At 46.3% G+C, this 24,997-nt stretch overlaps 1 protein-coding gene across 1 annotated transcript; it reads right to left on the reverse strand.

Moving 5' to 3' along the window:
• Positions 1-1,082: 1,082 nt before the first annotated feature.
• EPHA2 (EPH receptor A2) lies at positions 1,083-23,235 on the reverse strand. Its single transcript, XM_075277810.1, has 17 exons — positions 23,073-23,235; positions 16,326-16,393; positions 14,738-15,404; positions 6,843-6,998; positions 6,431-6,763; positions 6,213-6,337; positions 5,952-6,111; positions 5,179-5,278; positions 5,039-5,094; positions 4,820-4,945; positions 4,446-4,628; positions 4,293-4,354; positions 3,872-4,081; positions 3,354-3,503; positions 3,067-3,260; positions 2,823-2,978; positions 1,083-2,559 (listed from the first exon to the last, which is right to left on the reverse strand). The coding sequence occupies exons 1-17, from the start codon at positions 23,233-23,235 to the stop codon at positions 2,454-2,456; spliced, it is 3,015 nt and encodes a 1,004-aa protein (XP_075133911.1). The 3' UTR covers positions 1,083-2,453.
• Between the last annotated feature and the right edge of the window lie 1,762 nt (positions 23,236-24,997).

Here is a 24,997-nt window from a genome sequence, read left to right on the forward strand (position 1 = left end):
TTTAAGCAGATTGGCTTTCTGTTTTTCAGGTCCTCAAGAGAACGCAGGTGTGAACCTAGCGTAAGACAATTTTCCAAATTTACCAAACTCTGTGGGATTGCCGGATATACTATTCATCTAATGTGTATGCGCTGCTCCCTATCTTAGAACGTTATCTTCTCTCTATAGGATTGGTAGGGTTCTGACCACTCAGACCCTCACTGATCAGAATAGCAGAGTTTTGTCCCCATTCTGAATGGAGTGGTGGTTGGACAGCGGCAGAGATAGCCATAGTACATAGGAGTTCTGGAGATAGGTGAGCCATCGAGAAACCAAGCATGGAATTCCCAGTAATCGATCGGACATCTGTCTACAAATGTACATGTGGCTCAACCATCACTCCATTCAGAAGACTAGCTTAGCAAATTGTATCTAGTCTCATCACGTGATACAATCTGCAGAGCCACAGTATCCAAACCTGATAGTGATACAGTCTGCTGAATGGCTGGACCTAAACCCATCGTGTATGATACTATATACAGAACTGTGTATCTAAGCTTATTACATGTGATACTGTGCTCAGAGCTGCTTTATACAAACCTATCATGTGTGAAATGGTCTCATGTTCAGTACTATATACCAAAGTGTCGAAAAGGTTATTGGTTTTACATGACAATTGCCAAGTTCTGCTTTTCCACTAGTTGCAAGTAGTCTACTATTTTAACACCTATAGAATGCTCAAAATTGAAACACTTGTATTTTTTTTTAATGTAGATTGTGAGCTCAATGTAGAGCTCACAATGTACATTTTTTTCCTACCAGTATGTCTTTGTAGAATGGGAGGAAATCCACACAAACACGGGGAGAACATACAAATGCAGATGTTGTTCCTGGCGGGATTCGAACCCAGGACTCCAGCACTGCAAGGCTGCAGTGCTAACCACTGAGCCAAAGTGTTGCCCTGGATGCTCAAATTTGACCATTACATGAATAAGAATAAACCCCATGGATAATGGACCCATAAACTGTTACATGTATATCATGGAGGGTCATTTCACCAAAAAACTCTGAGCTATAACAAAATGAAACACACAGTATGGAGATGTTTTTGAAAAACTATTGTGCAGGTTTATTTCTGAGAAAACCTTAGAACCAGCATCCAGAAAACCTATCAATAAATATAAAAAAATAAATAATTACATCACAAATGTACAGCATTAACACTGGAGCAAGGAGAGGCCGAATACAAAAGGCACGTGAGAATAAGTTAGAAAACATATAGACTTCATCAGGCACTTATAGAACCCCCCCGCCGCACCGCACGCCCACCATCCCAGACCAGGAAACCTTTGTCAGGAGAAGTTCACAGCGGAGAGGCCGTAAAGATGGCACTTGTGCTTCGCTCAGGGCAGGAGACGGCAGGGGACCAGCTCAATAAAACGCTGTGCAATTTCCTGCACAATATTAGAATGCAGCAGCCATGTGATCAGGATCCGGGGAGAGTAGAGGAAGGAGCAGTAACATCAGGCTCTGCAGTCTTTATGAGGAGTGGGGGATGGGACAGGGGGTAGAGGTAAAATTTAAGACCCTGATTAGGCTACTGAAAAAACCTGGGACTGAGCACACACGGCAAACTGGCAGCAAATATTACATTTTTTTTTCTTTTTTTAAATGTAGATTTTGAGCCCCATATAGAGCTCACAATGTACATTTTTCGAACCCAGGACTGCTGTGCTGCAGTGCTAGCCACTAAGCCTCCGTGTTTCCCCCCAATATTACATTTGTGGTCCTGAAATGTGTCCTCTGGCTCGTACCGTGTCACAGCAACTGTGGCTGCACATCAATAAAAAAATTCTTCTTTCTTTAAAGTTCAGGTCTTCTCCTTTAAATGTAAATTAGAATCGGAAAAAAAAAAAAGTCAATGCCAACCAGTCATTTACCAGCAATGCCCGCAGGGGGTGTAAGAGGCCAGATGTTTGTGTCTCTGGGGGACAACAGGGGCTGCGGTGGGATCAGCCCAGTAGCAGAACGATATGAAATTATCCAAAAATGTAAATATATACTTAAAAGAACAACATAAGAAAGTGCTCTCATATTCAGCGTACGCAGCACATTCTGCGGTCACCGGAGCTGCGTACAATCAGCAGGGTCAGCCACCACAGGGGAGATCCTGAAGGAAGGAGTCAACATGAAGACATCACTCCTGCATGTAGCAGCTCGATGAGGGGTGCCCAAGGCAAGGTTTAACTCCCGCCTCACCCTGCAGATCTTGCAACTGGCAAATCAGAACCACAGAGCAAAAGCAAGAGCCAGAATAAACGGGGTGGGCCCTTTAAGCAGCACTTATAGGTCCTGGTCTTGCACCATGTTCGGGTCCCTGCATTTCGAGGAATGTTGGTCACCAGTAATGAGGGTCAAGCTCCTAAATAGTTGCAAACTTAACCAGTTCTTCAGAACGTCCGAGATGCCAGCACTTAGATGGGGATACCCATTTGGCTGGCCTGTTCCTTCAGCCCCAGGATACTGAAAGCTATACGTTTTTGATGACCTGGAAGGCGGATTCCCAATTGTTTGACATCACTGTAAAGAAATAAAGAGAAGGGTTAGATCACTTATATATTATATATACACTATTACAATACATTATCCTAGACCTCCCTATATAGTGGATATACAGTCCGGACCAGAAGATTTAAGATCTCTGATTGTTATCAGTAATTTTTACATCCAGAGGCTAAAACCTGACCTAATCCTTCTCACAGCTAAGGGTTTGCTACAAAGTATTAGGGTTTGCTAGTGTAATATCTATGTAACATTATCCAATGCTCTGGGCTGACACTTACTCTTGATGCATCATGATGATCTTGTCCATGGTGTTGAACTGCGAGGACATGAAACACTCGGTATATTGCTGCATCTTGATGGATTCTAACCACTCAGCAATGCTTCGAAAGGGCATTCCCTCGGATCCACTGGTACTGGGTAGACGGATGGAGATCCTGTGGTATGCGAGAGCACAATCTGGGGTTACACTCACTGCTAAGACCCTACTAAGAGCATGCTAAGCTCAGGAGTACTAGTACCCACCTTGGGTCAAAGTCAGCCAACGTCTTCAGAGAGTCAGGGGCTCGGATCAGCTTGTCCAGAATGCTGACAATATCTGGGAACTTAGGTCGTCGGTTGCGTTCTTGTTGCCAGCACTGCATCATCAACTGGTAAATGGCGGATGGACAGTCCATTGGGGCTGGTAAACGGAATCCTTCATTAATAGCCTTCATGACCTACCAGAAGGAGAGACGGTTACAAAAATCTGCCATAAAAACCCTATATTACATCCACATTCCATCAGATCCAGTTATGAAGGCTGCACCTACCTCCTGGTTAGACATCTCCCAATAGGGCCGTTCACCATAAGACATCACTTCCCACATGACAATGCCGTAGCTCCACACATCGCTGGCGGACGTGAACTTCCTAAATGAGATGGCTTCTGGAGCTGTCCAGCGGATTGGAATCTTACCACCCTATTGAAAAAGAACAAGGTGAGCCTCAAGGGAAAATGTCTAAGCTACAGTTCCCTGACCAGACAATGAATTGTCCTCTCGAAAGTTTCCACCCTAGAAAAACAAACTGATCCTAAGACAAGCTGCGTCCTAATCCCAAGAAAGCCTGAAATATCCACATGTTTACTTAAAGGATCAGTTGGATGGACTACAAAGCTTGTAATACTCCTACCCACGAGACTAATAATGGGTTGCAACATTTAGGATTTGGTTTCAAACTGGACAAATCCTCTGAATTTCCCTTCCAGACATCCCAAGGCCTCAACCCTGCCCCTCTTATCACCTTGTATGGACCGGAGTGAACCGCTCTTTGTATGCCGAATACTCACACTGGTTGTATAGGTCGCCTCTGGATCATCTTCCAAGACCCTTGACAGTCCAAAGTCCGAGACCTTGCAAACCAGCTGACTGTTCACTAGAATGTTCCGAGCTGCCAAGTCCCGGTGAACATAGTTCATCTCAGAGAGATATTTCATGCCGGCTGCGATGCCTCTCAGCATGCCCACTAGCTGGATGGCACTGAACTCCCCATCATTATCCTGCATAAAGCAAATGGAGAAGTGTCACACACAATCCCGTAAGGTCATCTTCACCCATTACTGTATAAAGTGGATGGATCCTATTACTGTATAAAGTGGATGGATCCTTGGTCATAGATGCAAATCTATACCAATGACCCCTAATAATGTCACATTGTCTACATTCAATAATAATATGGATCCAATCCCTCTAACTTTTTGACCATCTTACCTTCAAAAACTTGTCCAGCGCTCCGTTTTCCATATGCTCAGTGATGATCATCATGGGTTTATCTGTAGACAGAAGATGTCTTTAAGTCATGTCCAGAAGAAGCAAATACGAGAGAAGAACCAGAAGCAACATACTAATGTGAAATCGTCTTACATTTGGACACGACTCCTTCCAGGCGTATGATGTTGTGGTGACAGAACTGTCCCATGATGCTGGCTTCACTCAGGAAGTCTATACGCTGTTTATCCGTATACCCCGCTTTCAGAGTTTTTATAGCCACAGGAATCTCCTTTCCAGACTTCTTGAGAATCCCTTTATAAACCTCTCCAAACTCGCCTGCAAAAACAGGATCCCACAAATTAATCCCAGCTCAACCTTTACAGGGTCTACAGAAAAAACCACAAGACTATGAGGCTCCCAAACAAAACATATAGACTGAATCTTTACATTAACTAATGGTGTACATCACATCTTATGCTCCAGTCACATCCAGAGCTGCAATCTCAATTTTGCTAGCAGCCACTTACCTGCTCCAATGACTTTTTGACGGGTGACAGCATTAGGAGAGATCTCAGTGGTGAACTTTAGCACAGCTTTGTTAGGGTCTTCATAGGTGTGGGGGTCTACATAGGTCTTGAGAGGTTTCAATTGTTCTGCAGAGATATATGTAAAATATAGAGCATAAGAGAGAGCACAAGAGAAGTGTAATATTTATAAACCGGAGTAAAAACAACCCCCCCATCTACCTGATTTGGAAAAGTAGACGTCTTCAGGGGACTGGCGACTGCGGCCGTTTCTTCTACTGCAATATAATAAGAATATGTGGTTAACGCAAGTAAGGGACAAGGAGAGTGCCAAAGGAAGGAGTAAAGAGCACACTGCTTACCTGCGATGGAGAAGGACCACAAATATTATGACAATTACAATGATGACGACGCCGGTTGCTGCCCCTGCAATAATGGCCGTCTGATTTGCACCTTCTGGATCTGCAAGAGGACAAATTCAAAGAACATGACTTATACTGACCTCCACCTTGGGAAATCTAGCACTTGTTTCATAATAACATGGCTCTGCTAGACACCTGGAATACACCTTCATGCTTGCAAAATGAAGAACTCTGAGACTTTCTAGCAGACCTTAGACAGGATTACGAAATCTGCACCTAAGTCTAACCTGTGACCAGTAATAAAATGTGTCCGACTTATGACCGTGTCGGATACTGGATGACAAGTCGGGGTCATCTTTACATTGTCTCTATTTTATACCACAACAAATAGATGGTTTAATATCCGTCAGAATTTTGTGCAATGTTGGTGCGCACAGTCACATCTACCACTCCACCCTTTCACATCGACCACCTTCCCCTTTCTACCTAAACCCCAAACCCTTCTCAATCTAGACAGGAAAAGGTCACTAGTTGAGACATTTTGCACCCAGAATGCGTCAAACCTGGCACAAAATGCCACTGAAAACACAATCATAAACATCCGCCATTCCTTAGTCCATTGGGTGAAGGTAATAAACAGAAATATTTGTTTTTTACAACCAGAAGCAATAAACCCATCCAGATCTAGTCCTGATCAAACTACTGAGGGTTTGTTACAATGTATCAGTCTTGACAATCCCATAGTATAATACCAATTTAACATCAGTAATCACCTTCAGGGAGAGTCTCGAACTCATACTCCATGCTGTATGTCCCGGACGCTTCTGGGGTTTGAGCCTGGATTCGGATAGTGTACGTGGTGCTTGGGGACAGTTTTGTGAGTGTTACAGAGTTCCCCTCACATCGATGGACGGTGTAACTTTTCTCATCATTCTGAAAACAACAAAAGTGAATGGAGGTTAATGAGAAAGTCAAGCCTTGATGGCCAGTGCAGGCTAATAAGTGTGATAGTTGGCATGTACAGATCACTTTACCTTTTTATTATAGGCCACTTCATACCGCAAGATCCGGTTCTGCTGACGTGGAGACACGGACCAGGACAGGGTGAGGGCGTTCTTACTCCGACTTTCCAAATTCACAGAAGTTACTTTCGGGGGTTCTAAAGACAAAGGTAAATAAGTTAGATTACCCTCATGCAACTTTATCACCACAGTTTGTAAAGACACAATGTATAGATGTAACTCAGACTCACCAGTCTGGTTGAGACTGACACGTAGTGTTGTGTAACTGCGGCGAGATTTGGTGCTGGACACTCCATTTCGGGCCTCTACAGTAAAAGTGTAGTTTAGGTGAGGCTCCAGGTCACTGATGGTCACTGAGGTCCCTATCAGGTGGAGAGGGTTTTCAGAGTACCGCAAACTGGCATCACACGGCTGGCATTCTGCTTGGTCGGGCAAACACTGTTCACATGTAACTACGTAGAAGATATCTTCACGGCCTCCATTGTCAGTGGGAGACAACCAATGCAGCATTACCTTGGACCCAGAGCCCACAACTGTGAGGTCACGAGGAGCTGATGGGGAACCTAAAAACATATGAAAACAATTAGACTAAGCACCTATAAAGAGTGTCCCCATACTACAGCGAGATCCTCTATCACTTACTTGTGCAAGGATTAGAGACTGGATCCATAGTAGCCCGAAAGTAGCCATCTTGACAAGAGCAGGAAGTTGCACCTTCAGAGGAAGGTTCAGTGTGGTCGGGGCATGGTTGACAGGGATTGTTCGAGGAGTCAGATTTGAAATATCCGGCTTTACATGCTGCAGAGAAGAGATACAGATAGGTAAATATACCAAGGTATAGAAGCTTACAGACCATTTCTAAAATCCATCTCATCACCATTTACATCTTGTAGTATACTCCAGAGCTGAACTCATATGTACACAGTGACTGCACCAGCAGAATAGTGAGCGCAGCTCTGGAGTATAATACAGGATGTAACTCAGGATCAGTACAGGATAAGTAATGTAATGTATGTACACAGTGAATGCACCAGCAGAATAGTGAGCGCAGCTCTGGAGTATAATACAGGATGTAACTCAGGATCAGTACAGGATAAGTAATGTAATGTATGTACACAGTGACTGCACCAGCAGAATAGTGAGCGCAGCTCTGTAGTATAATACAGGATGTAACTCAGGATCAGTACAGGATAAGTAATGTAATGTATGTACACAGTGACTGTACCAGCAGAATAGTGAGTGCAGCTCTGAAGTATAATACAGGATAAGTAATAGTAGTGTATCAGTGAGTATAAGCTGTATGTACTCAATGTTTTGCCAACAGGTAATTCTGGGGCAACCTGACCTGCATATTATATATGACAATGAACAGTAATATCTGAAGCCTCAGTAATATTATGGTCTATAATAATCGGAGCCTCCGTAGACCCGCATTACTATAGCAGCTCAGTAGATCAAGGCTCCTGCCTGTCATCTCACAAGAGGCGCAGCTCTGAAACTTGTCATCTAGTCCAACCAGTTCCTCGACCTGAGACCTTCTTACGGGTTGCAGCATGAGGCCTGGCGCACACAGCTTTCTTACAGAGAGGAGTTTTTGTAACTGCCAAACAATCAGGGGGCGGTGAGCAGCTCAGGGGGTCGTAAAACATAGATGTGAGGGCAGCTCGGTATTCCGGGAGTCAGCATAGGTTTTATGGCAGAAATATAATGCATGGCCCAGACAGGTAAAGGCAATTCATATATTTTACAATGCTTTTATAGGAGCCTGACGGCTGGAGAAAAAAAAAAAAGAAGTTGCATCGCAAATAAAAAACAGATGCGAAGCTGCGGTCCGCAAGTCTATGGACCCAAGACACATTTCAGCTTCTTTATGTATGTGACCTGGACAATACACAGGTGTCAGCACCCTGGTCCCCATAAACCCCTTCATAGAAATAAGGGTCAGTCACCATTTAAAATACCTGCACGTCCTCTCAACCTGGAGCTGATGGGGATGGGGGTAGATGAGAGGGAGAAGACAGAATTACAACCCCCACCCCTCCTCCATCTCTTTGAACACTCAGGGAGGAGGAGCGGAGCTGCAAGTGGTTAGGTCCTTAAAGTAAATGCAGGTTTCCTGCCTGGAGCAAAAACTCAATCACAGAGGAAACCGGGCCCAACAGAAGAGCAAGATCCTACATGACACCAACGTGACGAAAGGAACCAATGTTACACTGAATCCACCCAAAAAATTGCCAGGAGCCTGGGAAAGCTGAGTGACAACCCAAAAGCAGACCAATCGCCAAAGCATCCAGACTCCAGCTGTTATCTTCCCTATGGGGAATAAAATCAGGTTGCTATGGGCGATGGCGTGACTTATTGTTAGTATTAGTTTTGCTAAATCTCCCTAAAGTCTTTGCAAAGAGAAAGTTTGCAGGAGAGGGTGATGACGGAGCGGGTACAGCCGAATACTCCCCCATCATCTCCCGTCACTCAGGTTTCCCAGCACAGATTGATGGAGGTCAATGGAAACTCTTGACCCGGCTTGTAGGCTGCGGCAACATAAAGAACAATCTACACACCAGACCAAGCGAGAGACATTGTGAATGGTTGAATGGATTGTAGGACAATGGAGAGGATAAATGAGGAGGGGCCAGGAGCATCTGCCAGCAGTGGGGGCTCCCCCCAGGACTCGAGCGGGGCCCGACACAGCCTCAAAAGGAGGCATTCTGATACCAAGACGGCCGCATCCGTGGGAAATGGCTGGAGAGAGACGGCTGCATTGTCCTAGAAAAATCATCAAAGGACGGAGGGTCTCGCTCCATCGCGAAGGGGGTGGGAAACCTGCATTAAACAAATACGAGCCACACACTGAGCAGCCAACAACGGGCACCAGCCCTGGCAACCGTCCCAAGACATCAACCACGGGCTCTGGACAAACACATTACCAGGCCTTAGCTCCGGAGAACCATTATATTATATTACACCAATGACTTCCGGGAGGAGGGGCAGCAGTATTCGGAGCTCACCCAATATAGGTAATAATACCACTATGTAATAGCTCCCAAAATGTGGCCATGTTCACACTCAGTGGTAAAATGCAGGGCAGAAAAAAGTCAAGTGGTGGGGGAGGAGCAGTGCTGCAAGGGTCTTAGGCCGCTGCAAGGGTCTTAGGCCATTAACGTGGAAGGGTTTAGATTCCAAACCACAAGGGCAGACAATAGCAGATGTTCCTATAGAGACGCTGACTGGGCATAAAACAAAAGAGGGTGGGGGTCCTTGCCCACCAAATGACTTCACCAGGACCCAAACCCCAACATTAGCACCTTTGCAGTGAGCTCCTTCTGCACAAATCCCCCAAGGACGAAGTCTTCACCTTAGGGTCAGAGAAGAGCGAACAGTTTGTGTTTTACCAAATTCCCTTTTGTCTGGATAATCCCTTCCAACAGGTACATTGTGTGACCTCGATGGAGTGAGGACCTCTCACTGCCTGAGGGGCAAGACATGACTGGTGCAGATGGTGGGAGTTGTACAAACAGTCAGTGCCCCGGGCCCCGACTCCCCCCACCCCCTCTACTTTCTCATAATGACCTCTGACTCCAATTTGTTTCATAGAAGACAAAACACCAAATAGAACTTTAATCCCATCCTTGCCTGCAAACCTGTGGTTGGCACTGGGGCCTGGAGGTGTATCATAGCTTTGTATCACCCGCTGCCACAATGCAAGCCTGGAGCGAGGTCCAGGAGGTTGCCTGTAAAACCCTCCCGTTAGGGGAATTGCCATATTAAGGGGATATATTGCCACTTACAGCCCAATGCAGATAAGCTGCGGTCCTTGTTCTGATAAGCTGGCACTGGCAGGGAGCATGCACACTGTGGGGGAGATGGGTCCATGGAGACAAGGAGGCCGCATTATTTGGCAACTGGTAATGGCCACAGATTAGCCATCAAGGTCAATACTATGCAGACCCCTTCCAGCAGCTGCCCCAGCCCACGCTCACAGCTGGGGAGATAAGTTTATGGCCGTCTCTGCTCCTCTTCCGAGAACAAGCAGAATCTTGATCGGAATCCAAGGCATCAGCTCAGGACAAGTCTTCATTTGTAAGCACAGAAAAGTGGAGTTTGAGATAACTTTTCTAAAACTTCAAGTAGTAACACAAGACGCCTCCGCAACCCCCGTCCCCCATAGACTACAAGCAAAAGCTTCTTAATTGTAAAGGAAACTGAACCTGGATGGACGTATAAGGCAGACAATGGAGAGTGAAAGTGGTTTCACCCCTAAATCTCCTGACTTATCTTCCATAAACACAGACGCTCTGAAAAACATGGCTACCCTACAACTCCCCCAGGGAGCAGAGATTTTGTGCCCACCATATGAGCTGCCAGACCCACGAGAAAATTCCTTGAAAAGTTATGAAATTTACAGATACGATTGTCGCTTGCAATACCACTTGTCACCATGTCAATAGGCCATCTTTTCTATAGGCCACAATACAACAGTGCCCCCCTGATTACACAAACATTACAATCTAAGACAAATGGCTGAATTTTTGAGTATCTTTAGAACTGAGTGCGGCCTCCTTAAGAACTCTCCACACGGTACATGGACCGGATGGTAATATCTGCAAAAAAAAAAAAGACTGTTGACAAAGGAGCGGTCAAAAGTCAATTTCCGTATTGAATAAAGTTCCATGTTCATGTTGATTTACATGGCAGGAACCTAAAATTAACCCTTTTCTAACTCTGCCTATGCAAGGAGCATTGCTTACTCTACTCCTCTGCTAAAGGGTGTTGTGGTGGTGGTGGGGGTAACACATGAAGCCTTGGCACGAGATCATTCAGGAATGTGCCCTTTACTCTTTGTGAAATTGTCGATTTATTCTGGATGTAAAAACCCTGTCGCTAATCTGTGCAATTGTAGCTTCTGATCCGGTACAGATTCCAGCATTTCCACATCGGATATCCAGCACAATTCACGGCTTCCTGTTTTCTGGCCAGTTTGGGGGTTCCCGTCTTGACATGGATGAGAGCTGCTGTGAACCAGCCGACCTCAGGATATAAAGAGGAAACCACTTTTCCTTCTGAGATTGTCGCTGCTAAATGTGACCCCCTCCTCGGTATGAGCCACGGCCTGAATCGGGAGGAAATTACTCATGCATTCTCTTAGTCAAGTCATTCTGGACAATCCCTATGGCATTGGGGCCCCCAGAGTGAATCCCTCCGAAAGTCACATCCGTATCCACCATTTTCTAGGATGGACCAATTGATTGGATGTCTAGGAAACTGGTCCTAGCACGTATATATGGTCTGTATACAGAAATTAGGATGTAGTCCCAAACTTAACAGGACATCCACACAATAAGCTCACAAGATGGCTGCCTACACTGGTGATGGAGGCCTGATGGACACACGGGTAGATTCCCTAATACTCATTGACCCACAACAGAACCCATTATAAGCTAACGCAGCCCGTTGTGCGCCGTTTCTATCTGTGTGTGACAAATCTGGCACTGCGGCCTGGTTTCCTTCATGACAGAAACAGAGCCTAAAAAAGCCGAAACCCCATAGTCCCCCGGCTGTGCGCTGATGATGTGCTGAACATTTATTCTGGCGAGCGGCCAGATTCCTCTCAAACGTGTCCGTAAATCTTCGGAAGTGAAACCCAATATGGCTGAGGTGAAGACACTTCCTACAAAAGTCATTTCCTAAAGGTCTGACATCTGCCGTCACCTGAAAATGGCTGCCCTGCCGAGAGGTGCGAGTCACTGATCCCTGCCCTGAGCCTGTCACTCGGTTGCAGCACCGCCCTGTTCCCACGGTTCAGGAGAGATTAATGAAGGCCGGGACGGATCACCTGTCCGTACTGAATCATGCGGTGACACATCGAGAACAAGCATTTCCTGGCGACGGCGTCCTCACCACACACCTCGAATAGGGCGCAACAGCATCAATGGTCACAGCCGGTATGTGGGTGGGGGAGCCATAACTTCATAGATATGTATGTTCGGCCCATTGATTTTTTCTTTACAATACGCAATATAGTATAACTGGTGGATTTATATAGTTGGGTTATGTCTCTGGATAGGTGGCGACTACATGAGACAACACAATCGTGCAATGAGCTTTTGGTCAAACCCAAAGGCTCACAAAGTCATAAAATTTTAAAAAGAAATAAAAACCTACGTTCTCATCTGTTTTTTTTTCTGGGGTGAGAGAACACGATGGGAATTTGAACTGACCACAGAAAAATAAATACAAATATATCTTCGGAGCTGCGTTCCCAGAACCCGGGGTCATCTCCCTGCAGATTATGCCAACACGTACTGACTCAGCGAGCAGGAGAGGGCATGGACCCTAAGGGGCCTCATAAGAAAGCGGCTTTATTTAGACTCTGGGAGCGATGGGAATGGGGCTGAATACAGATATTTGCAGTGACCTGCTGCTTTAGGCTACGCACACAAGGCGATTTTGGTTGCATAACTAAAATAAGCGCACAATTTATCTGCTGCTGCACTATTAGTTGCACGACTATTATTAGGATACATGCTGCAGAAAGGGTGCGTTTTTTGTTTTTAGTCATACCCGGTCAGTGCAAAGGGACAAAATGGAAGTTTTTTTTTTTTTTTTACTAATCCCTAGTAAAAAGGTTTCCTTTATAGTCCCCATTTCTGTAAAAAAAAAAACAAAACCCCACAATGCAGCAAAATTGCAACATGTGGCCTCACCTGTAGGGTGCTTGTTAAAACAGATGTATGGGATTTTTGATTTGCAGCATCCAATAGCCATTAAGTTACATGTAACATCCCAATGCAACCTTGCAATCCTAATAGTGTATAATCAAAGTCGCCGTGCCGCTCAAGTCTTATGCCATCGAATTTACCAAAAATTGAAGTCTCCCGTTCCAATTAACTTTGATGTCTCAGCACAACCTGGATCTCCTCCTGTAAGCTTCTGGCCCCTCATTCCTCACATAACTGCGCATAAATCCCACAGTCCTGGGTGTAGCGACACCTGCGGCTCCTGTCTGCTCCTCCAGAGCTGAATTCAGACAGACAACCTGGTTCTAATAAAAGCCTCATTAACTTGAGGCTTCTGACAAATCTCCGGCTGAGGCCCTTTGTGTGTGGAGCAGGAGGAGATGGCTCCTCACGTGGTCAGATCTCCACCTTATGTAGGTCCTGGGACGGTTTGAGAAAATTATGAGATTTACCTAAAATTATACAGTTAAGGAAGTGACTAAACTTATACGGCGTATTTATGTAAAGTACGACACTAATAACCCAGCATAACTCACAATATATATATGCATATACATACACACAGCTGATTTTACAGAATGTGTGATCCTCGCCTCCGCCATTTGTATTTGTTCAGGCGGATGCAGATTGTGTAGTTAAGCCACCACTGATCCTACTGATCCTAGAACACATAAAGCAGCCAGTAGGGGAAGGTGACGTATAGTGCACATATGGAAACTCTTAATCCATCTGATCAATCACACAGAACAAAGCGATTGCCCATTCCTTGCACAACATTCTCCTCTGTCCTCTGCAATACCCGCCATACTGTGCACAATAAGCCATAATCTCGATACGGGTAAAATTTTCCCGGGACAACTGACATTTTATACATTCCACTACCACATAATATAATTATATAATGTCACAACCATTCCAGCTTCATAAGTAAAGTAGTTGGTAAAATGGAAGCCAGGATCAGGAGAAAGAAGTCTCCATTCTAGCCCAAAACTATCGTCTGGAAAAGATCTCGGCTTACATTTACCGCCGCAACATTCCTGAGACCTGCTGTATGCTGGAGCCAGCACCATGTGTGTCAGTAACAGTACTGGCTATTGTTTCCCAGCAGAAGCAGCGTGAACCTGACACAGAGGCCTGATGCTAAGCGATGAGCAGTGTCCTGGTGACAGACAAGCAGGAGGAGGATGTAAGATCTGGCAGCCATCTTGTAACTGATGAAAACCTCTCAAGCATCCACAACTGAAGGCTGAGTGTGAACATATATATACTGCTGACAAGAAAAGTTACATTTACCATGAATATTAAACAGCTACATCTATAGTATGACAATAGGATCCTGAGTTACATCCTGTATTATACTCCAGAGCTGCGCTCACTATTCTGCTGGCACAGTCACTGTGTACATACATTACATTACTTATCCTGTACTGATCCTGAGTTACATCCTGTATTATACTCCAGAGCTGCACTCACTATTCTGCTGGTACAGTCACTGTGTACATACATTACATTACTTGTCCTGTACCGATCCTGAGTTACATCTTGTATTATACTCCAGAGCTGCACTCACTATTCTGACTGTACATTATCTGGTGTAATGACAATTCCAGAATAGTAAATCATTACAGCAAGCTCAGTGCAGACACTGGACAAGAAGGAAATGTGATTTTATTTGTGAAGCTGTAGAATACTGAGTGCAGCTCTGAAGTATATGTGTCTCCATTGACTGCACAGTTTAAGAAGTTTCATTCCAGCTCAAACTAAAATATAAGATTTCATCATTATTAGATCACATTTTACCTTGACATTCGTTCTCCACCTTCTCGTATCCAGCCTCACAGACACACTGTCCAATAAGCACCAGCCATTCTCCATCAGTATTGCAATGTATGCTGGGATCCTCTCCACCGACCGACACAGAGTTTTCCACACATTTTCCTGTAACCTTTGCCAGAGACTGAGAGTCAGCGCCTGCAACAGTCTCTGGGAAGAGCGCCATGCCTTTTACAACCGCTGGACACTTTTTGTAGTAGATACGGACGGAGAGTATCGCCACGCAGGCGCCAATGTCCTGGAAGGCCAGGTAGAATCCTTTCTTGGTCAGCTTTCCCACTGTTCGGACTTCAACATTAAGTTTGAGGTTGCGGGTATCAATGTCTTCACCTAGGGTGATTTCATCAGGGGCAATTGTATCAATCTTGCGGAAGAGTCTCTTCTGGAAGTTGATGCCAACATCCACATCTGACTCCATATAGTACAAATTGAAGGTCTCCTTACAAGCCCCGGAAACGCCGCTGAAGCTGTTGCAATCACGGACGGTGAAATGTAACTCGATGAAGATGCGCTGTGCCTCGCTGCGATAGATCCAGCTGGTGCGGAGCCAGTTGTCCTGCTCACCTTCCTGTACGTTGCAGACGGTATACATGAAAATAGCGCTTCCATTCTTCCAATCCGGTAGGAGATCCCACTAGAAGAGACAGACAAGCAGAACGTTAGAGGTTTGCCATGCTAAACTGGTGTCACAAGTTACGGTCAGAGGATGTTTGGGGCTGATCATTGCAAATCTTTATCAGCTGCTTCCATAAACCTAATGTTCCCAGCTGCTCGGAACATTTCATTCCCTGCTCCAGCAGCTCGGTGGTGGTAATTCACGGTCAGCGCCTTTCCCACGTCCGCTGCCCCAATTACTTTTAAAAGCCCCAGGCCAAACACCGTAATTACAGTCACAATAATTAATAAGACGCTTCTCATATTATCTTAAAGGATCTGGTCCACATGTGGGAACAACCACTTGACCTTCAAGGTCATTGCTGGCATTAAGTGACTGCTGATTAGGAAGAGTCCCTGGGATTAAGGCTGTCATCGCATTAATTAACCCCTTCATCTCATTCCTCCCCAGAGGAAACAAGCAGGTGGCCTGCTAGTTTCGATGTAGCACATAAGGGGGCACCTGTCAGGAGGATTCTGGGCAAGAATCAGAAAGTGACAACTTAAAGGGCAAATCCACCTAAAACCATTTTTCTGATGAGACCAACAGAAGTTGATGATTATAGGTGGTGTCCCCCTTTAAGAGGCCAGTGATATGAACCGAGACCCGCTATTACATATAAATGAGACTTTCTACAGTCCTGTACAGCAATCCTATACCAATCCCAATTACAAGGTGCGATGGGATTGACCAGCTAATGATTAAACTCAGTAAACACCTTTCATGCCGGCAATCGGAAAAAAATTCAGGTGAATGGTCGGGGCCACTGGAAAGACAAACACCTTCCCTCCTATGTACAGAAGAGTGAAGGGCGAAACAAGGATTCGCATCTGACTATGGACTCGCTGGCTGAAAACACAAACGTAAACCAACCGTAATCCTTATAGATGGTCTACTTACCCCTTTTCCGTATGGGTTGGTGAGCCAGCCGCTCTCTCCCTTCATCTTCTCAAAATCCAGCAGCATGACTGAAAGAAAGGAGAGGTAGGTGGTCAGTACATTAGGATAAAGTAGGGCCTGGGCATTAACTATTGCAGTGGGGGATGTATAATTAAGATGTCACTACAAGTACCAGAATGACAGTCAGTATATAGGGGATTTAATAGAAGCCAGCTGTGCGGTTATGTAATGGCTATGTGGGCCACATTCCTCCGCCGTTTAATAACTCCTAATCACATGTCCAGACTAGCGCACACCACCCGAGCCAAAACCACCTCCGTGGGCACACAACAGTGTCAGCAAGGGAATATCAGGACAGGTTGTGAAGCTCAACATCTGGCAGGGAGCATTAGAAAAGCTGACTCACTGGAAGAATCACCAAGATCAGGTTCTCCAAATACAACTGCAGCTCTGGCCAAAAATGTACTAATCCCCCCTCCTCCAACCCGGCAGAGCAGACGCCATGAAACCAAAAACTACCAACACGTCTCCATCTGAACAGACACAATCATGAAAGGCGGGGGGGGGGTTCATTCCCAGCTACAGGAGTACTGACATTTCCTAGCACATTGTTCATAAAAGCTCCCATTTTACAGGTAAGTGCACTCATCTCCGGGGAGAGGAAGCACTTGGGGCTGTTTGCTCTTACAGATGCAGATTTCCGGTACGACCTTGGTCCTGAGCCCTGGAATGTCAGAGGTGTGTTCCCCATCCTGGTGCCAGCTCCCCCTCCTTAAATAAACAGCAACAATGCAAACAGCACGACGTACCAATGGAGCTGCACCCTTTAGTGCCCGGGCTCAGGGATACCCCATAACTCTAGAGAACACCCCAAAAACTGATCACATTGTATGAACTGCTGCCACCACCTAATAGCACCCCCTATTGGTGACACCCCACAATCCAGATCCATATTATCAAGGACAGAACTTCTACAGACCCCAGGCTGTGATTCACGTAGATGATGAACGATGAGAATTTCACAAGATATTTACGTATTTTCTCTCCTTTGGAAGTTGCACTAATCAGAAACCTGGCGTGTGGGAAGGAAAAGGAAGCATCAGGCGTGAGTGTGGAAGAGCCGAGAATGGCAGCATAGGATAAGAACGTCATGCTGACTGCGCTGGAATTTCCCACTGCCGATTATTAAAGCGTGAACCCCCTCCCCAAATAGCTGTCAAATAGACATTAGTAGAGGCTGAGCAGTGTCGGACCACCACAATTATGGCGGTAGTTGGTATTGTAGTAGTAGTACTTTAATAATTCCCCTTTAAGGCCTGCTGTAATGGATGAGGATTACTCATGTTAACTTTGAGGACAACACCATACACAGATCTGCCAGGTGAAAGCGTTTTTGTACATTGCCTGGCATCACCAGGTGGTTATACTTGCAGACTTTCCATCCGCCATGCCCCCCCCCCCACATCCTTGTACTGATCCCAGAAAAAACAAATCCATCCCCACAGGAAATGTTCGTCTTACATGCGGTGACTTTACCACAATCTCCCTATAAGTAACACAATGAAAAGCTTACACCCCTATCACGGGCAGGAAGAGATGGAGTGCCGCACACCCTGTACAAGCCCGGTCATGTCTCATCCAGGAACATATTTCTCTGATCAGATAATCCCAAAGCTTCTTCTGATCTGTGATCACGCAGGTTATATACGACCTCCTATGGAGCCGGGCACGGGTAGGTGGTCGCCTCCCACAAATCACTGGGTTTAGCCCAGGTAACCTGGATGGATTGGATTTAGTTCCTTTGTGCCGTTCTACATGTCTGACAACTAAGAATGGATGTCACGTGTGGTCATGGGGGGGGGGGGGGGGGTCTTGCTCATTCAGGTCATAGTGTTGGCCACAAAGTAAATGGGTCTCACCGCAACGTCAGGCGTAATAATCGTCACGTAGTACCATATGGCATGGTCACATGATCCAGTCATCGTCTGACAGCCTAAAGAATCCCTAATCCTGAGTCACTAACCCCAGAATGTGTTGTACTAAGTTTAAAATGAGTGGGGGGCTTAGTGCGCTATCAGTTGACAGCAATGACTGTGTCACTATAATAAGTCACCACATTTTAATTCATGGCCGCCATAAACCTCTACAATGGTACCTAGGTGTATCTGCATGTGAATCGTATACCGCCATCTCTACCAATTTCCATCCAGACCCCCCACTCACTTTACTTTCCATAAGAAACCTCTGTTCTCTGCTCAGGTAGGAGGAATGGAGGAAGAGCTGCACTTTTGCCCTCTTCTTCATTACCATTAAAAAAGGCAAGCTGAAAACTTTTCAACCCCAAGGAAGTAACATTGAAGCCCCCTCCTCAGGTAACACAGCCCTGTGACATTAAAGGACTACCCCGTCCCCGTCCAGCCAGTAAACAGCTCATTCCAGGAGATGAGAAGCCACGTAACACCCTGTTATTATACGTGAATGAGGCGTCAGGAATGTGAATGAACCTCATTAGTGAATGAATACAGGAGATATAGGAGGTGAGCAATAAACCCCATTCTCATGAAACCCAACATAGCCCGGCGGTGACTCAAACCCCCATCATCATCATCATCATCATCATGGTCACGCCATTATTCTACTAATAACCCTTCATTTACATGGCACCAGTCTATTCCCCAGCTGGACACAGATGATGAGCCCCGCACCTACAAAGCTTGCAATCTAGGAACTAGTCCTGCTGTATTGCAGCCATATTGTTTCCGCAGAGAGATCACAGGGGTCTGAGGCTCCCCAGTGATGTTTCTTATCATCAACTGCTTATAATATAAATTCATAGAATGGCGCCATCTGTGGCGTATTCTGAAGTATTACTTCATCCCATGAGCGTCAGAGCTGGCGGAGCGCAGGAATCTGAGCACCTGTAATTCTTACACCAGGTGCCTCCCCCGCTCACAGCAAAACACATTCTAAAAGTGCCTGTTTTACAACATCCACACAAAGCTTTCATGTTCGGCCAACGCAGCAGACATTTTGCCAAAAAATGCAACACGAGGGAAGGATGGTCCATTATCTGCAATCTGAGAACTTCTGCCATCAAACTGTCCACACAGGAGATGGATGGGAAGAGATTATCTCATATTTATAAAGTGCCAATCTACACAACAGCCCCAGACACGTAACGGTGGCAGGAAGCGAAAACGTGATCTCCGATATCCTTGCTATCAGCCAAAGAGAACAGAGCTTTAGCGCCAATTCACTTAAGGACGCCATTTTGACTGCTCTGCTGAGGCATGAAATCCTTTAATAACAAACAGCACCACCTAGTGGTCATAACATCATGAATTGTGACTATTTTACTGTATACAAAAGGTATAAAGTAAGGATCTCTCCAATTAAACCAAGGAGTTCACGCCTAGTGAGGTTCTATCTGGTTGTGGAAAAGCTGGGTGACGGGCATAAGGCTGCCATTATAAATTGCACAGCTTTCCCAGACTCCTGAATGTTTTTATATATGACAGTCTATTCAGTACATGGTTTTTAGCTTTCTGGGCCCTCTGTGTGTTTCAGGATTGGTTCTGGCCTACAGCGACGGAGGGCAAATATTTCTTTTTACAGTGCTGGGAACACAAAAGTTAGTTTTACACCTTTATGACCATGGGAGAGTTGTCACTGTGAGGACAGAGGCTCGGCATTCCTCTGCGTGAATCAGGGCCGCACCCCGATCTGTACAGTGACTTCATAAACATTTCCGGCTGAAATACCATTGAAGTGTCCTCATGGGGCCAGGTGCCCAGGCGGAGGACCCATCCTACCCAGAGAGCCTGGAAGTATCATTTCCTGCCCTGTCACAATGGATCAGGCATAATAGATCGTCAGCTCCTGTGTTACAGCCTACACTATGGCTGCCCCAAACACGTGAAACCTTCTCTTTTCCCACAATGCCCCGGCTCCTAAAAAGCAGTACATGATATTCTTTATATTTGGTGACACTGGATGGTTTTAGAGATGGCGGAGGACAGTGATCAGACGATTAGGAGCGATGATAACGCTGACGGATCAAAGGTCTACTGAGTGTTCAGGGTCACACAAGCGACACTCACTCACATGTACATGTTAGGAGGCGAACTTCCGATCACGCAACAAGCGGCCAATATTTACTCAGAGATATACAAAGTTCAGCTGTCAACAAGTTTATAAACCACAAAACCTGGATGGGCCTTAGATTGCAAGCTCTTAGGCCTAGCCAACCTCCAGTGCAGAATATAAAATATATTCAATATAACAAACCCTTATATAAGTGGTGACAGCTGTCTGGAGCGCGGTGGTCAGGTCACATGCTCACTCTGGTCACACCGTGATAGTTTACGCTCATAATTAGTAAAGGGGCTGAAAGAAAATTGCAAAACCGCAGCATGAAACGCTCGACACAAGAGACTATTGTGTGCGGGAGAGAACGGAACAGAGCGGCATTAAGAGCGGACTGTGAGGCTTTACTGTGCACTGAACTCCTGTGAGGAGACACCACCGGCACAGATTATCATGGCAGCGCACAAAAATGCCACATATTAACTATATATAGAGCGGTGGGGGTCATTCACATGCCGCAGTCACACACAGTCGGGTACAGCGAGGGATCAATCTACAGTGGTGGCCACTAACCCACAGAAGTGACACCTTACACTAGGGGATCTGCCGCACAGGCTCTACGGCTCCCTCTATTGGGTTTGTAGCTTATTCCCTACCATGGAGAGAAGGCCTCAGAGGTTTGCTGCTTGGCACAGTCACTCCCCTGGCACCGCCAGCCTATAAAACCAAGCAGCTCACTCCCTGATCCCTCAGGAGCCCCCGACTTCTATATTTGACTCTGCACATTTCACGCCGTTCCAAAATACACCTTGCAGTTTGCGTTTTTCCATTAATCACTTTACACGTCTGATCTCATCGCACCAGCTTTAATCCTAATTAACATTACGTGTAGAACTCATGATTTCACCTCCGCACATGAAGACGGCGCTGAGGGGGTGACAGGCACACTATACGAAAGAATATATATATACTCAGACCTGTAGTTACACAGACTGTCTGCCTCTCTTCTGCTATGCAACAGGCAAGTGTTACCTCTGAGGAACTACAAGTACCAGACAATAGTCAGAGTGACAAACTCTAGGATGGAATACACCTGACAGATGACTACAAAGTAGAGTGGTGGTGGAAGTGATCCCACACCTGGAAGGTCTGACTGACAGGGATGGGAAAGTCACCCACCTCCTGAGGTGCAGCGGCCGCTCTCAGCCCACGGAGTGGGGGATTATTTTACTACTTGGGTTTGGCTCAGGTAAATACTGAGTCACTGGTTTAATACAGAGCACAGTAGGGGTTAAACTGAGTGATGATTAACCCTGTCACCTCTGTGTGGGAACAGTATGCCAGTGACCTGTGTGCGTCAGGTAACCTGCTTCTACCCCATGCCGTGTCAGAGACCACCACGTGCTGCCCACACCAATGTCATCTATTCTATGCCAGCTCACCAGAGACCACGTTACTCACTCCAATATCATCCATCCTATGCCAGCTTACCAGAGACCACCGCATATTGCCCACATTATTGTCACCCTCTCTATTCCAGCTCACCAGAGACCACCACATGTTGCCCGCTCCAATATCATCCATCCTATGCCAGCTCACCAGAGGCCACCATATACTGCCCACATTACTGTCATCCTCCCTATGCCAGCTCACCAGAGACCACCACATGCTGCCCACATTACTGTCATCCTTCCTATGCCAGCTCACCAGAGACCACCACATGCTGCCCACATTACTGTTACCCTCCCTATGCCAGCTCACCAGCGACCACCACATGCTGCCCACATTACTGTCATCCTCTCTATGCCAGCTCACCAGCGACCACCACAAGCTGCCCACATTACTGTCATCCTCTCTATGCCAGCTCACCAGCGACCACCACATGCTGCCCACATTACTGTCATCCTCTCTATGCCAGCTCACCAGAGACCACCACATGCTGCCCACATTACTGTCATCCTCTCTATGCCAGCTCACCAGAGACCACCACATGCTGCCCACATTACTGTTACCCTCCCTATGCCAGCTCACCATAGACCACCACATGCTGCCCACATTACTGTCATCCTCTCTATGCCAGCTCACCAGAGACCACCACATGCTGCCCACATTACTGTCATCCTCTCTATGCCAGCTCACCAGAGACCACCTAATGCTGCCCACATTACTGTCATCCTCCCTATGCCAGCTCACCAGAGACCACCACATGCTGCCCATATTACTGTCATCCTCCCTATGCCAGCTCACCAGAGACCACCACATGCTACCCACATTACTGTCATCTTTTCTATGCCAGCTCACCAGAGACCACCACATGCTGCCCATATTACTGTCATCCTCCCTATGCCAGATCACCAGAGACCACCACATGCTGCCCACATTATTGTCATCCATGCAATGCCAGCTCACCAGAAACTTCATAGTAATGGGGACCCCCACACAGGGCTTTTTCTCCAGCACTAAGCCCTACAGTATGGCAACCCCTTCAGATCTCCCAGCAGCACCCCAATATCTAGTGTGGCCCAAGAAGTGAATTACAGAAGCCAGTAGTCACAGAGGGCCACCCCAATATCTAGCACAGCCCCAACACTAGGTACGGGGGACTTCCAGGAATCGGGTCCAGACCCTAGGTGTAATCCATACAGAGCGCAGGGCACTCACCTTCTGTGGTCTGCAGGGACAGGAGGACATTGCTGACCAGCAGGACGAGCAGGGTGCCGGCTCTGGAGGGGCTCATGGTCCGGGCTGCGGCTCCTGCTCTCTCCCCTGCAAACTTCCACGACTTTGTGCCTGTTCGTACTCTGCGGCTCCCCTGCTCATTCATGCCCCAGCCTGGCCCCGCCCCCTGTGCTCTTAAAGGCGCAGTACACCCCGTGCTGCTTTGATCTCCTCCCTGAGAACATCAGAGCTCTCCAGGCTCGGTGAATGTGCCCATTGTCCTCCCAGGAGCTGCTCTAATACAAATGCAATCACCCTTATCTGCAAGTGCACAGGGAAGATCATCATAACCCCGGGAGCATCTAATAATCTGCCCCTTATTAGCCCATAACCTGGATCACAACGCCATCATCTGTCATTATTGGCCCATGTATTGCCAACTGTATCGACAACCCCCCCCCCTCGTCACTAATAATGGCAGATGTTTCTATCCAGACTGTCACCCAGCTTTCCCATACTCATCACATAACAGGAAATATTTCCAATTCTAGACTTACTGGAAGTTGTGTGAATCCCTGTAATCAACTATATATTGTCCAGCTCTTTCATCACATCTCTTCTGCTCCCTTACAGGGAGATACACCATTCAGGAGCCCGAGAAAGCTGAGTAACAATCCCTTGGTGCTTCCATTACAGTTCAATCAGAGGCTGTCACTCAGCTTTCCCCTATTATTGTACACAACAACGACTGTGTGCTATCCAGGTTTTTCCAGATAGTACACGGATTTCTATGGGCCCATGCACACGACCATGATTTCCACAGATCAGTCTGGCACAGTCCGTGCCGCATAACTCAGGACAGGTCCTATGCTATGTCCATGCTCACTGGTCCCAATGAACGGGGCCATAAAAGAATGGATAGTGCATGGCGGCCGTCCATGTTATTCAATCACAGCTGGCGGTTTGCACTCGGTAATGTGCATCAACTCTGAAAGTCATCACAATGATATTGGTTGACACCCAGCTTTCCCAGATACAAATATAATAATATTTCTGGACACATAAGGAATATTTTTCAGATTAGGGCTGAAGCTGCCTGGTTTGTGCCTTGATCTTATTCTGTATGATATCAGTTCTTGTTTGTAGAATATTTCAGATTCATCCCCTATTACCATAGGAACAAAAACCACCCCGTGACTAGTCTACAAATAGGCATTTCTTAGTGTCCGGGTATATTTGTCAGCAGCACATCTCCCATGTAAAGAGAGGGAGCACTGCTGATAATAATGGAAATGGCTGCCACCCTCAATGGTCAGAATTGAGAAGCCATCACTTTTATAGCCATACATCCTCAACAATTGCCCACTGTAAAAAGGGTCTTTATCTATCACTGATCACTTCGTGCACAAGAGCTCCCAGGTAAAGGGTCCCTTATTAATGGTCCCGACTGCAGCTCATCATTGTCACTCAGCGACAACTTCACAAAGATATAGGAGCGGATTGTGTAGGCCCTTGGGTTATGACAAGTGACCATGAAATGCTGTAGCAGGAGACAAATGACCCATCTGGGAACGGGCATGGTTGCACACATCATTGTTCTTTGCATGCCATAATTCAGGTCAGTGTTCTTAAACCAAAACTGAGAATGGAAAATCAACAGATGAGACTAGAATATAAGTAGACAAATATAATTTCTTCCATGTTTCGACTCTACTCCCAGTGTTGGTTTATAGATACTGGCCTTAGACAGAATTCACATCTGAACTGGATGCAAGTCAACCGGATGGCAGAGGAACTGTCAGGGTATGTTCACACAGCGGAAATCTTTTCCGCCGTGTGAACTCTCGCCCGAATGAATGGGGAGTGAGTCTTGCGCCGCAGATGCCGTGGCTATTTCAGCTGCGGTATCTGTGGGAAGAAAGGGCATG

The sequence above is a fragment of the Leptodactylus fuscus genome, chromosome 6, assembly GCF_031893055.1.
Source record: "Leptodactylus fuscus isolate aLepFus1 chromosome 6, aLepFus1.hap2, whole genome shotgun sequence".
NCBI classification, from domain to species: Eukaryota; Metazoa; Chordata; class Amphibia; order Anura; family Leptodactylidae; genus Leptodactylus; species Leptodactylus fuscus.